This window comes from Dendropsophus ebraccatus, chromosome 7 (assembly GCF_027789765.1).
Source record: "Dendropsophus ebraccatus isolate aDenEbr1 chromosome 7, aDenEbr1.pat, whole genome shotgun sequence".
NCBI lineage: Eukaryota > Metazoa > Chordata > Amphibia > Anura > Hylidae > Dendropsophus > Dendropsophus ebraccatus.
In genome coordinates, this window is record NC_091460.1 from 146,234,423 (window position 1) to 146,250,288 (window position 15,866).

The window sequence follows — 15,866 nt, forward strand, 5'->3', positions numbered from 1 at the left end:
CTAGGGGGCGCCTCGCCAACAACTAAGGGGCGCCTCGCCAACAACTAGGGGGCGCCTCGCCAACCACTAGGGGGCGCCTCGCCAACAACTAGGGGGCGCCTCGCCAACAACTAGGGGGCGCCTCGCCAACAACTAGGAGGCACCTCGCCAACAACTAGGAGGCACCTCGCCAACAACTAGGGGGCGCCTCGCCAACAACTAGGGGGTGCCTCGCCAACAACTAGGGGGCGCCTCGCCAACAACTAAGGGGCGCCTCGCCAACAACTAGGGGGCGCCTCGCCAACAACTAGGGGGCGCCTCGCCAACAACTAGGAGGCACCTCGCCAACAACTAGGAGGCACCTCGCCAACAACTAGGGGGTACCTCGCCAACAACTAGGAGGCACCTCGCCAACAACTAGGGGGCACCTCGCCAACAACTAGGGGGCACCTCGCCAACAACTAGGGGGCACCTCGCCAACAACTAGGGGGCGCCTCGCCAACAACTAAGGGGCGCCTCGCCAACAACTAGGGGGCGCCTCGCCAACAACTAGGGGGCGCCTCACCAACAACTAGGAGACACCTCGCCAACAACTAGGGGGGCACCTCGCCAACAACTAGGGCGCGCCTCGCCAACAACTAGGGGGCGCCTCGCCAACAACTAGGAGGCACCTTGCCAACAACTAGGAGGCACCTCGCCAACAACTAGGGGCGCCTCACCGACAATTAGGGGGCGCTTCACCGACAACTAGAAGGCACCTTGCCGACAACTAGGGGGCACCTTACCAACAACTAAGAGGGCGCCTCAACAACAACAACTAAGGGGCGCCTTGCCAACAACTAGAGGGCATTTCATCAACAACTAGGGGGCACCTTACCAACAACTAAGAGGGCGCCTCAACAACAACTAAGGGGCGCCTTGCCAACAACTAGAGGGCATTTCACCAACAAATAGGGGGCGCTTTGCCAACAACTAGAGGGCACCTCACCAACAACTAGCGGGCACCTCACCAACAACTAGAAGGGCACCTCACCAACAACTAGAGGGCACCCAACCAACAACTAGGGGGCGCTTTGCCAACAACTAGAGGGCACCTCACCAACAACTAGGGGGCACCTCACCAACAACTAGAGGGCGCGCACAGTTTGAAAAGCACTGGCACAGACAAAGATTTTCTTTTTTCCAGGCAGTATTTTATGTTTCATCACATCACACCCCGGAAGAGGGCGGCCTACACAAGACACACATTATTATAGTTACATTTATAGAAGAAATGGTCTTTGTTTCTGGCTATTTATACCGGCTTCCTTTGCATTCTGCTCCTACCTAGTATGTGAGTAAGTGAGTGGTGTAGTACCGGGATTCTGCCATTATGAGCCAAGTGCTCCTTTATCTCCCCGGTTAGTAACCATGGCGATGAATGAAGCAGCCGCGGGGAGAAGAAACACGGAATGAAAAGGGCAGGCTTTGTATAACGCAACAGCGAGGAACCAACAAAAATAGAGAAAGTACAAAATCAAGTTGGTGAAAGTTGAGGAAAAACAGCGATTAGACAATATTATAGGTCAGGATGCCGAGCGGCTCATTTAATAAGGAAAAAAAGTCAAAAAAGTGCTGTTCTATATTCTATATTATATTGTGGCTGAAATATACGTCCGTCCTTCACACCTCACCAGCCTGAGAATCCCGCAGTACATGACGCCATTATTCTTCTTACACCCACGTCAGCATCTCCGCTGCTGCTATCATTTACACCGTCAGATATTACATTGTAGTTAAAAAATAAAAGCCATGTCTTCAGAGCAGGCAGTATTTTATATTAAAGGGGGGATTAAAATATATATTAAATATATTAAAGGGGTACTTCACTCAGACATAACTTCTGATATGTTGCTGCCCATGGTGAGACTAACAATTCCTTCCATACTTCTTGCTATTTATTCAGTCTCCTTGCCCCAGTTCTCAGCTGCAGCTTTTTGTTAAAGACACAAATATCTATGTGTGAGCTTTTCTCTCTGTCTCCCCCTCCTCCCCCTCCGTTCTTTGACAGATGATGTAAACAAGTTCCTGGCAGGCTGTATCTGCAACATTGTAGCTTCTTTGTAATGCTGGGAGGGTTAACCACAGTCCATCAGCAACTTGACAACTTGTAACCCTCCCAGCATTACAAAGACGCTACAATGTTGCAGATAAAGCCTGCCAGGGACTTGTTTACATCAGCCGTCTGAGAAGGGAGGGGGAGACAGAGAGAAAAGCTCACACACAGATTTTTGTGTCATCAGCAGAAAGCAGCAGCTGAAGACTGGGGGAAGGAGACTGAATAGATAATAACAAGTATGGAGGGAATTGTTAGTCTCACCTTGGGCAGCAACATATCAGAAGTTATGTCTGAGTGGAATACCCCTTTAATATATTGTGGTTTGCATACCTGTCCAATAGTTTAAAAAAAGCTGCATGCTCTGAAGACATGGCCTTTAATTTTTTTTTAACTACAGTGTAATATCGGACGGTTGCAAAAACCTAATGTAAATGATAGCAGCAGCGGAGATGCTGACGTGGGTGTAAGAGCCCCTCAGATCCCTCCAGCATATGCGGACTGCTGTAAGAAGAACAATGGCGTCATGTACTGTTGTGGTAGCATGACATTTTTACATCGATTCTGTGAGATGGGATTGGAGCACAGTGGCTCCTCGGTGAGATCTCACTTAGATTTGAGTAAAATGGGGCAATTTTACTGCAAATATTTGTAAAAAATCTGGTGCACTTTTAAATAAAAAAAAGGTGCTTTTTTTTTAAACATACTACTATTGCCCAGATGTGCCCCAGACTAAGAGCAACCAATCACAGCTCAATGTGTTTTCCTCCAGATGAGCTGTGATTGGACGCTGCCTGTTGGAGACATAAATCATGCACATTGTTGTCAGACTGATACATCTGGCCCACAGCCCTTTCTGTCCCATTGCGCTCCATACTCATATACTGTATGTGGTGACAAGTAATTCCACCAGCCCAGTCCATGACTCACCTGCTGAATCCTTTATGTGGCATGAAGATTGCAATGGTCCATGGAACATTATTCATGATGAATAAATATTATTTCTCTGCCGTTCTCTCACACCCTCCTGAATATTCATCAGCAGATTATGTATGACACCTCCGCATACTGACACATAGCGAGAAGGAGCAGCAATGTTTCACTGAAACCTGAAATGTAGCAATATATTAGTAAATATTATTTTTACATCAGTAATATATGGGTTGTGGTGGCAGCAATCAGCCAGCGTCCTGAATGTAACCACCACTTATAGAGTTATTAGGTGAGAAGCATGTGGGAGAGCCGGAATGGCCGTGCGGGGAAGCTGTACAGCACCAAATATGGAGCCACCACTTGTAGAGTTATTAGGTGGGAAGCATGTGGGAGAGCCGGAATGGCCGTACGGGGAAGCTGTACAGCACCAAATACAGAGCCACCACTTATAGAGTTATTAGGTGAGAAGCATGTGGGAGAGCCGGAATGGCCGTGCGGGGAAGCTGTACAGCACAGAATACGGAGCCAGGTGGCCTCTATGTGCTGCCACTGACTGCACCATGACACAACCAAGCTGTAATACAACTACTGTATGAGGCCGTGTTATAATACACGCTCAATGCATTCATACCAATCTCACCAATTATAGAACAGAATTTACAATCCTTATTATTCGTGTGCACACGTCTATTCCAGATTATAACAAAAACTGGAAAAAAATATTCACACCTTAAAAGAGACATAAAGTTCTACCAAGGTGAAACTACTGCAGAGAAATACACCGACCGAAGGCCTGAAACACTCACGGCTTTTTGGGGGGAAAACTGCCAGAGTACTTTACATTGGGGGAAAACTGCCAGAGTACTTTACATTGGGGGAAAACTGCCAGAGCACTTTACATTGGGGGAAAACTGCCAGAGCACTTTACATTGGGGGAAAACTGCCAGAGCACTTTACATTGGGGGAAAACTGCCAGAGCACTTTACATTGGGGGAAAACTGCCAGAGCACTTTACATTTCTTAATTCTGTTCCTGACCCCAGAGAGAAAATACAATGGGAGCCCAATGCTGCAGGCGCCATGCTGGGCCGATACCATCTGATCAGGATGTCAAACTGCTGCTGCACTGACCATTACAGTAAAGGTTGTGGTAGAAAATGCACTGGGACTGAGCCAGCAATAGACGACACCAGAAATAAAAGTGAAGTAGAAAGAACATCTATAAAAATAAGAAACATGACATCATTTTCTTTCAAATCAACTGGTTTCAGAAAGACATATAGATTTGTAATGTACTTCTATTTAAAAACCTCCAGTCTTCCAGTACTTATCAGCTGCTGTATGTCCTGCAGGAAGTGGTGTATTCTCTCCAGTCTGACACAGTGCTCTCTGCTGCCACCTCTGTCCATGTCAGGAACTGTCCAGAGCAGCAGCAAATCCCCATAGAAAACCTCTGCTGCTCTGGACAGTTCCTGACATGGACAGAGGTGGCAGCAGAGAGCACTGTGTCAGACTGTGTGCTGACTTTTTTTTTTTTGCTAAGTTTGTTTTTTTTAAGGATGCTTTCACACCTACGGGATCCGCAGCAGATTTCACGATGTGGATTTGCAGCGAAATCCACTGCAGATCCAGTGCCATTCATCCCTATGCTAGCACATACTCACAGCGGGATTGATATTCCGCTGTATGTGCGTTAACCCCCCGCCGCCGAGAACATACATTACCTGCTCGGCGACACGGCTGCATGTGAGTCTCCCAGCTCCGGTCCAGCTCAGCCAATCAGTGCATGGCAGAGCAGGAGCGATGGGAGTCGGGAGTCTCACATGCAGCTGCGGCGACGAGCAGGTAATGTATGTTCTCGGCGGCGGGGGGTTAACGCACATACAGCGGGATGTCAATCCCACTGCAAGTTTGTGCTCTCATAGGGTTGAATGGCTCTGGATCCGCAGTGAATTTCCGCTGAAATCCGTTGCGGATACGGTACGTATGAAGGCACCCGTAATATATTGCTGCTGGTGCATATAAGACAATAAACATGTTATCCTTACCTGCCAACCCTCCCCCGCTGTCGCTGTGGTCCCCCCTGCTTTCTGCAGAGCCTCCATTTTGTCTCAGGAGTGGCTGCCCTCTCACCCAATCGCTGCCCGCGGGGCTGTCCGCTTCAGTCAGTGATAGGCTTAGCGGCTGTCACTGCTGAGACGAGTTTGTCTCGGAAATGGAGGCTCTGCAGGCGGCGGCGGGGGACACCGGGGGAGTGTGGACGGGTAAGAATAACGTGTTTATTGTTTTATATGCACCGGCAGCAATATATTAATAAAGGCTGATGGGTAGACTATCCCTTTAAGGGGAATCTGTCAGCTGCAATTCATGTTTTAGGGTACAAACACACACGGCATATACGCATCAAATCTGCTGTGTGTGTTTGTGCCCTTAAACTGCAGACACTTTAGGACAAGGAGACACTTTGTACCTCTCATATATCTGTCTGTGCTTCCAGGGTGTAGAGAAATGCGCCTATTCTCTGGTACGAAGAGTCAAAGAGGCTTTTCTTGAATAGCTGCAGCTGGTGCTTCCTCCCCTCCCCCCTCCTGGCTGATGGACACCTGGAAGCTGAATCCCAGCAGGGTCGGATATGGGGGAGTGAAGAGGGATTACAGCTTGCTGCACTTCACGAGCTCAGGAACACCCAAGTGGCTGCAGCCAGAAGTCTATCTTGGATGTTGTTTGGCGTTCTGTCTACAGCCGGATCAGCTGCCATGCATCACCATTCCACCATCTTAGGCCAAAATGACTCTAACCTATTTCCTGCACCCGGCTTTTTCCAATGGCTCAGATAGCGCTGAAGGAGGCAGAGAGAAGAGCTGAGACCCGGGCTTCACCAGGAATCACAGGAGATCAATCCGGCCCAAGGGCTGACAATAAGCCGCACGACGGCCAACACCTACCCGGAGATCGTGTGCGCTGTATGTGCAATGCCGGCAAATGTAAGCGCCTAATATACTAGTGATCTGGGCGTACCGTGTGCTATCCTCTCTCCGCTATCCTCTCTCCGCTATCCTCTCTCCGCTATCCTCTCTCCGCTATCCTCTCTCCGCTATCCTCTCTCCGCTATCCTCTCTCCGCTATCCTCTCTCCGCTATCCTCTCTCCGCTATCCTCTCTCCGCTATCCTCTCTCCGCTATCCTCTCTCCGCTATCCTCTATCATCTATCCTCTATCATCTATCCTCTATCATCTATCCTCTATCATCTATCCTCTATCCTCTATGATCTCTACTCTAGCACTGTGATTTTACATGTATAGCTGCGGCTGGTGCTTAGTGATCTGGGCGTACCGTGTGCTATCCTCTCTCCGCTATCCGCTATCACTGTGATTTTGTATGTATAGCTGCGGCTAAATTCACCTGTTGGGCCAAAAAGACTAAAACAGCCGCTGTTTTTCCACTGTAGTTTTTCTCTGTGTTGGTTCTAACACACGTTGTAGGGCGCTCTCCCAAATGTCCTTTTTGCCTGACTGTTTCCAAACACGCCAGAAAAACTGCTGATGGGCTTTTTCATGCATTTTTCTGGTGTTTTGTGTGAATGATCTTTTTTGTGGTTTGTGCGCTGAACTTTTTTTTCCCCTCTGCCTTCACGTGACCTAGCGGCTGGACAACAGAAGGTGACAAAAACACCCGAAAAAATCCCAATGCATGCGGCATTATGGAAAAACTGTCAGAAGAGAAAAACGCCACCCCAAAAAAACGCTGTGTAAGTAAGGCCGATCGTAAACTTCCCGCTAACATCCGGCCCCTGGTGTTATTTTTGGTGTTTTTCTAGGATTTTAAGGCAGTTTTGGAGACATGATCTGTGTCGCAAAAAAAAATAGTGCGTCCGTGTCACCTTCCCTGCAAATATGGAGAGTAAGGCCAGGTTCACGCTGCGTTTTTACAGTCCGTTTAAAGGGGTACTCCAGCGGGGGGGGCACTTTTTCACTGGGACCGGGGAGGAGGTGGCTGAGGGAAACTACGTCCACTCACCTCCCCGGTTCCAGCGGCAGGTCCCACATCGCGGCGCTCCGGTCCCCGGACGCTTCCTGGTGTCTGACACGGGCCCGGACGTGACATCTCAGGTCCGCTCAGCCAGTCAGTGACAGAGGCGGGATCTGTTTCAAGTCTGCTCAGATCCCGCCTCCATCACTGACTGGCTGAGCGGACCTGAGACGTATCGTCTGGGGCCCGCGTCAGACACCAGCAGGCCGGGGACCGGAGCGCCACAATGCGGGACCCGCCGCAGGTAAGTGGACGTCATTTCCCTCAGCCACCTCCTCCCCGGTTCCAGGAAAAAATGCCCCCCCGCTGGAGTACCCCTTTAATGTATCTGTTATATGGGGGAAAAAAGGAAGCAATTGTCTGCAACTCGCCTGGATGTTTTTCCATTGACTTCCATTATAAAAAAAAAAAAAAAAAAAAGGCTCAAAACTGATTTTTCCTTTTTACACAAAAACATGGTTGACCACTTTTTTTTCTGCATGTTAAAATTAACCATTTATAAACAGATACATTAAACGGACGTCACAAAATGCAGCATGAGCCCAGCCTTACCGAAACACGTAGTAATCCTGTCCGCAGCTGTGGGTCCGTAATTACTGACTGGGATCTATTGATGCAATAACACATCCAGGATCTGCTGCAGATTGATGCAATAACACATCCAGGATCTGCTGCAGATTGATGCATCACATATATACAGGATCTGCTGCAGATTGATGCAATCACACATATACAGGATCTGCTGCAGATTGATGCAATCACACATATACAGGATCTGCTGCAGATTGATGCAATCACACATATACAGGATCTGCTGCAGATTGATGCAATCACACATATACAGGATCTGCTGCAGATTGATGCAATCACACATATACAGGATCTGCTGCAGATTGATGCAATCACACATATACAGGATCTGCTGCAGATTGATGCAATCACACGTATACAGGATCTGCTGCAGATTGATGCAATGACATATATACAGGATCTGCAATGACATATATACAGGATCTGCTGCAGATTGATGCAATCACACATCCAGGATCTGCTGCAGATTGATGCATCACACATAGAGGATCTGCTGCAGATTGATGCAATCACACGTATACAGGATCTGCTGCAGATTGATGCAATCACACGTATACAGGATCTGCTGCAGATTGATGCAATGACATATATACAGGATCTGCTGCAGATTGATGCATCACACATAGAGGATCTGCTGCAGATTGATGCATCACATATATACAGGATCTGCTGCAGATTGATGCAATCACACATATACAGGATCTGCTGCAGATTGATGCAATCACACATATACAGGATCTGCTGCAGATTGATGCAATCACACATAGAGGATCTGCTGCAGATTGATGCATCACACATAGAGGATCTGCTGCAGATTGATGCATCACACATAGAGGATCTGCTGCAGATTGATGCAATCACACATCCAGGATCAGCTGCAGATTGATGCAATCACACATCCAGGATCAGCTGCAGATTTGCAGATATCAATGCAATGGTCCTTTAACACTGAGCGATAATTTGCCCAATCGATTGATTAACGATTTTGAAGTAACGGTGTTTTTTTTATAACAATCAGCGTTTGGACGGAACAATAAATCGTTTGACAAAAATTATTATTGTGATCGTTTTAAGCCCATCTTACACACAGGGTGAATCGGTGAAAGAGCGTTTAGACGAAGCGATCAGCAAATTTTCAGTGAACGAACAACGATGATTTGAGAACATGTTGAAAGATCATAATGAACGATTTATCACTTGTCGCTTGATTGTTCGCTGCGTTTACACGAACCGATTATCGATCAAATGCGATTGTTATTGTGAAAATTCAAACGATTATCTCTCCGTGTAATCGCAGCATAACTAAATGCATCAATCTGCAGCAGATCCTCTATGTATGGATGCATCAATCTGCAGCAGATCCTCTATGTATGGATGCATCAATCTGCAGCAGATCCTCTATGTATGGATGCATCAATCTGCAGCAGATCCTCTATGTATGGATGCATTTATCTGCAGCAGATCCTGGATGTGTGATGCATTTATCTGCAGCAGATCCTCCATGTGTGATGCATTTATCTGCAGCAGATCCTCCATGTGTGATGCATTTATCTGCAGCAGATCCTGGATGTGTGATGCATTTATCTGCAGCAGATCCTGGATGTGTGATGCATTTATCTGCAGCATATCCTATATGTGTGATGCATTTATCTGCAGCAGATCCTCCATGTGTGATGCATTTATCTGCAGCAGATCCTCCATGTGTGATGCATTTATCTGCAGCAGATCCTGGATGTGTGATGCATTTATCTGCAGCAGATCCTCCATGTGTGATGCATTTATCTGCAGCAGATCCTGGATGTGTGATGCATTTATCTGCAGCAGATCCTCCATGTGTGATGCATTTATCTGCAGCAGATGCTCCATGTGTGATGCATTTATCTGCAGCAGATCCTGGATGTGTGATGCATTTATCTGCAGCAGATCCTCCATGTGTGATGGATCCCTGAATTTTCTTGCACTGTCCCACACGTGTCCCTCTCTGCTGGTCGGTGTGAATGACCTGATGAGGATCGGAGCGGTCACGTCATAGCGCAGCCGCAGTGACGTCAGCAGCAGCAGTAGGATCCCGACCTCTGGTCCCGTATTGCAGCAGCAGCGGCGCCGCATCCCGGAGAAGGAGCTGGTGTGACGTCACAAGACGAGGCAGCGCCGGGTTCTCCTCCACAGCTGAAAAGCGACCAATCACCGGCAGCCGCCACCGTGACCGCCATCTGCATACGAGGAGGCTCCGTGCTGACAGCGGCCCCCGGGTCACCACCGATCACGGCTGCTGGGTGTGTGCGGGAGCGGAGACAATGGCGGCGGCGGCGGCGGGGCGTGAGGCATTGTCTGCCCTGATGGAGCACTGACAGCCGCCGCTACTGACAGCCTCCCCGCACTGACAGCCTCCCCGCACTGACAGCCGCCGCTACTGACAGCCTCCCCGCACTGACAGCCGCCCCGCACTGACAGCCTCCCCGCACTGACAGCCGCTCCGCACTGACAGCCTCCCCGCACTGACAGCCTCCCCGCACTGACAGCCGCTCCGCACTGACAGCCTCCCCGCACTGACAGCCGCTCCGGGATGCCGCACCGCTCCGGCCGCTGACATCGCATTGCAGGGGACACAGGGGAAGCGATCGCCATGACCAGCACCAGGAGCATCGAGCTCGAGCATTTCGAGGAAAGGAAGAAAAAACCGCGTCAGCCGCGGAGAGGAGGGGGGGCACCGGGCAGCGGCTCCGCATCGGGATCCCGGGGGAACGGACTGATCCCCAGCCCCGCACACAGCGCCCACTGCAGCTTCTACCGCACCCGGACCCTGCAGGCGCTCAGCTCCGAGAGGAAGGCCAAGAAGGTGCGATTCTACCGCAACGGGGACCGCTACTTCAAGGGGCTGCCGTACGCCGTGTCCAGCGAGCGATTCCGGTCCCTGGATGCCCTCCTGATGGAGCTGACCCGGTCCCTGAGCGACAATGTCAGCCTGCCGCAGGGGGTGCGCTGCATCTACACGCTGGACGGCTCCAGGAAGATCAGCAGCCTGGACGAGCTGCAGGAAGGTGAGGTGCCTGGGGGGGCCAGGCCAAGGGTGCCTGGGGGGGCCAGGCCAGGGGGTGTCTGGGGGGGGGGGGGGCCAGGCCAGGGGGTGTCTGGGGGGGGGGGGGCCAGGCCAGGGGTGCCGGGGGGGGCCAGGCCAGGGGTGCCGGGGGGGGGGGGGGCCAGGCCAGGGGTGCCTGGGGGGGCCAGGCCAAGGGTGCCTGGGGGGGCCAGGCCAAGGGTGCCTGGGGGGGGGGGGGCCAGGCCAGGGGTGCCCAGCAACAGCATGCACACACCAGGGGTGTCTGGGGGGGCCAGGACAGGGGGTTCCTGGGGGGGCCAGGCCAGGGGGTGCCTGGGGGGGCCAGGCCAAGGGTGCCCAGCAACAGCATGCACACACCAGGGGTGCCTGGGGGGGCCAGGTCGGGGGTGCTTGGGGGGGGCAGGCCAGGGGGTGTCTGGGGGGGCCAGGCCAAGGGGTGCCCAGCAACAGCATGCACACACCAGGGGTGCCTGGGGGGGCCAGGTCGGGGGTGCCTGGGGGGGGCAGGCCAGGGGGTGTCTGGGGGGGCCAGGCCAAGGGGTGCCCAGCAGCAGCATGCACACACCAGGGGTGCCCAGCAACAGCATGCACACACCAGGGGTGCCCAGCAGCAGGCAACCTCAGCAAGATGGCTCTGGTGCATTAGTATTCTGGGGCATGCTCCTGACAGCAGTGAGTGACAGCCAGGGAAGTAGTACACAGCCTGGGAGGGGGTGGGGGAGGGGATGCATATCCCTGCACATCATCAGCTGCCCATGCTGGTCATATAGAGGCTACTAGATCTGTCATTTGCCATCATTGCTGGACCTGAGCGGTCACCCTGCTGGGATTGTCCCTCTGTGTATATGAGCCGGTGGTCCAGCAGCCCCCAGATATGAGCATGCTCCACATTGTAAGGGGACAGGTTCTTCCCAGAGCTCCATAGTGATAATGCTACAATGTTATATATTCTTACTGGGCATAGCCATATCACTTATCATGTATCATCAGTCATATCACTTATCATGTATCACCAGCCGTGTCAATGTAACAGTAATCTAGTGATTGTATATTTTTGTGGCTAATACTTCTGGATATAAGTCTTGGAGAATGGCGGTCAGACATCATAGACCCCAATATGTTGTAGGTGATGAATAAAGTTGGGGAATGGAGGATTGATAGAGATGGTGTGGCTCCCATTCACTTCAATGGGAGCACGTGATCCTGGCATAGTCACATTGATAGATATGTGCACAGCGTTGGAGCGTGCGAGGGAGAGGTCAGAAGGAAATCAATACAATATAAACTGTGCGGGTGACTGTTCACCTGGTGGGAAGTCGCTGTGTGTCCCCTATATGTCCCCATCCATATGCGAATACATAGCTACATCATAGGAGATCCCCTACCTGAGACCCTTTTGGTAGGACAAGAGCTGGGGGGGGGGATCTTCCATGTGTTACTTGTACAATCTTTCCATCAAATCCCACCATGTCAGGCGACTGTATGTACAATAATCACTTAGTGTTAAACAGTCCGGTGAGACAACCTCTTTATGGCCAACTTAAAGGGATTGTTCACCAGAAAAAAATTGTTTCACATCAACTGTTACTAGAAAGTGACAAAGATTTGTAATTTACTTCTATTAAAAAATCTCCAGTCTTCCAGTACTTCTCAGCTGCTGTATGTCCTGCAGGAAGTGGTGTATTCTCTCCAGTCTGACACAGTGCTCTCTGCTGCCCCCTCTGTCCATGTCAGGAACTGTCCAGAGCAGCAGCAAATCCCCATAGAAAACCTCCTGCTCCGGACAGTTCCTGACATGGACAGAGGTGGCAGCAGAGAGCACTCTGTCAGACTGGAGAGAATACACCACTTCCTGCAGGACATACAGCAGCTGATAAGTACTGGAAGACTGGAGTTTTTTTTTTAATAGAAGTAAATCACAAATCTCTAGTACTTTTTGGTACCAGTTGATGTGTGAGAATAATTTTTTGTGGACTACCCCTTTAACATAACAATTTAACCACACAGTCCCCGTACATACAGCTACATCACTACCATGAAAATGTCCTGGCATTCCCGAAACATTGTAGCATGATGGCCGACAATGTAGCAGCTGTATGAGTTGTATCATGGCGGCCCGCCCTGAGACGTCGCCCAGCCGCCGGCCCGTCCTGAGACGTCGCCCAGCCGCCGGCCCGTCCTGAGACGTCGCCCAGCCGCCGGCCCGTCCTGAGACGTCGCCCAGCCGCCGGCCCGTCCTGAGACGTCGCCCAGCCGCCGGCCCGTCCTGAGACGTCGCCCAGCCGCCGGCCCGTCCTGAGACGTCGCCCAGCCGCCGGCCCGTCCTGAGACGTCGCCCAGCCGCCGGCCCGTCCTGAGACGTCGCCCAGCCGCCGGCCCGTCCTGAGACGTCGCCCAGCCGCCGGCCCGTCCTGAGACGTCGCCCAGCCGCCGGCCCGTCCTGAGATGTCGCCCAGCCGCCAGGCTTTCTGCATTTTTTTATGACTAGGCTACCCCCCCCCCCCCCCCCCCCCCGCACCATGTGATGAGGAAATCGATAGCAGGAAAGCCGCAGCTATATACTCTGCTTGTTTATGCGCCAGGAGGGATCCGCCGGCCTCTCAGGCAATTACAGGAGTCTCCATGGACGATGCAGATTAAACAAATCCATTTAGGAGTCTTATACACTAATCGGATCCGGTACACTCGTTGGGTTCTGTCCCTCTTGGTGACGGCTGCGGTTTTGGCACTCAGGAACCAGCGATGTGGGGTTGTGCGGCTGGTGCTGTCAGGCTTCCCGGCTTGAGGCGAGGCAGCCAGGCCCCCTCTGTAATCCGGCTGTCGGCAGGTGGTCCTGGCCTCATCTGTCACCATTGTCTGCAGTTTATAGTGTGTTACGGAGGGTTTTATCTCTGCGGTATATTGGGATATATAATGCTGCTACCTCTGTGTGATTCTGGGGGGGTCGCACTTTATTGCTGTGTGTCCGTCTCCTCTTCTCTCTTTATTATGCGTTTGAGGGTTTATTTTAATGACTTGGTAATAGGGCTTATACCTTCTATCCAGCTTTAATGGACTGAGGTTTAAAGGGACCGTCCACTTTGGATAATCTCATCCCTGATTATAAGGCGATCACCGGCCGTCCTGCCGCAGGGATCAGTGGCATCACCTGTAATGATGGCGGCTTCAGTGTCCATCCAGTCCCAGCAATAGAGAATTGGAGAGAGACGCTTTTGCAGCTTAGGGCCCTGTTACATGGAGCAATAATTGGATGAATATTGTGGAGAGAACGATTATCGGCTGATCATTTCCTTACATCCAGACCTAAAATCATCGCCCGCCGATAGTGCATCGCCCGCCCGTGTCCTGCTCTTTTCCTGCCCTCTGCTTGCTTCCCGGCACCGCTGCGGGCAGTGATTGGCTAAGCGGCCTGCCAGCTCAGAGAAGCTGCAGCAGGTGGTGCCCAGAAGCGGGCAGAGGGCGGGAGAGGACCGGGGGCGTGGAGAGGTATAGTATAACAGTTTAGGGCTGCACGGACATCGCTAACGACAGATATAGCAATGATATCAGAGACCACTTCCTGTAGTATATATGTTTAGTTTTTATTTATACATGTTGCAGGGAGTGTCAGCCAGCTAGAGATACTGATTGGGCGGAATACTTAGGCCGTGTTCACACGACTTGTGCTCGCTCTATGACATGGGTCGGGAATCCCTGTACTGTAGTGTTTCCCCGTACGACATGATGTGTCTATATGATGCCCGCAGCGGGGAAACTGTTTGAATCTCCTTAGCACTGTAGTGACTGAGCCACGCGGCTGCGTCATTGCAGCGGCGCAAATAATCAAACCATTTCCTCGCTCCCAGCTTCATATTAATACATCATGGCGTGTGGGGAAACCGTCCAGTACAGCGATTCCCTGTCCGTGTCCTCCATGATTCATGGAGCGAGCACGGATCCTGTGTATGTGGCCTCACATAGGAGAAGCGTTGTTTGCATCGTAAAGGATCGGAGAATAATAACGGGAATCCCCCTCTAAACCGGAGCTCCTGCACAGTCATGTCCTCCCTCTCCAGGTGGCTGGTGCACTCAGCTGCATAGGACACGTCGGCCGCCTGGGGAGGGAGGATGTCATCATGCAGGAGCTCGGGTCACCCCAATACAAGACTGGCATCCCCCAAATGACACCCTTCAATACGCTTTATACTACCAGCAGTCCAGGAGGAGGAGAAGAGCAGCCCCAGAGCCCCTGCACAGTCATGTCCTCCCTCCCCAGGTGGCTGGCGTGTCTCCTATGCAGCTGAGTGCATCGGCCGCCTGGAGAGGGTGGACGTCACCATGCAGGAGTTCCGGGGCTGCCCTTCTCCTCCTGGACTGCTGGTAGTATAGTGTATTGGGGGGTGCATTGGGGTGACCTGAGCTCCTGCGCACTGACATCCTCCCTCTCCAGCTGGCCAGCGTTTCTCCTATGCAGCAGAGTGCACCGGCCGCCTGGAGAGGGTGGACGTCACCATGCAGGAGTTCCGGGGCTGCCCTTCTCCTCCTGGACTGCTGGTAGTATAGTGTATTGGGGGGTGCATTGGGGTGACCTGAGCTCCTGCGCACTGACATCCTCCCTCTCCAGCTGGCCAGCGTGTCTCCTATGCAGCAGAGTGCACCGGCCGCCTGGACAAGGGGGACATAACTGTGCAGGAGCTCCAGTTTAGAGCGGGGATCCCTGTCATTATGATGGGAATCCCCGCTCCTGTGAGCCTTAGTGTCCAAACGCCTCAGTTACTGACAGCTGAAAAATACAATAACAATACAATAGCTCAGCTGACCGTTATCTCCCTGGACTTTGTTCGGAGACTGAGGCGTTCGCTCACGGAGGGATAGCTGTATGATACGGAGGGATAGCTGTATAATACGGAGGGATAGCTGTATAATACGGAGGGATAGCTGTATAATACGGAGGGATAGCTGTATAATACGGAGGGATAGCTGTATGATACGGAGGGATAGCTGTATGATACGGAGGGATAGCTGTATAATACGGAGGGATAGCTGTATAATACGGAGGGATAGCTGTATAATACGGAGGGATAGCTGTATAATACGGAGGGATAGCTGTATAATACACAGAGAGGTTCTGAGCAGCCAGCAATCTGTTTCTGCTTGAAGTGACGAGACTCCTTACAAGAGCTTCTGCCGGAGATGTTAC

General features: G+C 51.5%; 1 protein-coding gene across 4 annotated transcripts in view; it reads left to right on the plus strand.

The window, feature by feature from the left end:
- Positions 1–9,678: 9,678 nt before the first annotated feature.
- Positions 9,679–15,866, plus strand: part of DCLK2 (doublecortin like kinase 2) — a 71,162-nt gene continuing 64,974 nt past the window's right edge. For 3 of the 4 annotated variants that reach the window (XM_069978669.1, XM_069978670.1, XM_069978671.1), the window contains exon 1: positions 9,680–10,667. In XM_069978669.1, coding sequence (XP_069834770.1) covers positions 10,253–10,667 — 415 coding nt within the window. In that variant the 5' untranslated portion in view covers positions 9,680–10,252. Of the gene's footprint in view, positions 10,668–15,866 lie in introns of all 4 variants that reach the window. The other variant, XM_069978672.1, reaches the window with a different exon arrangement.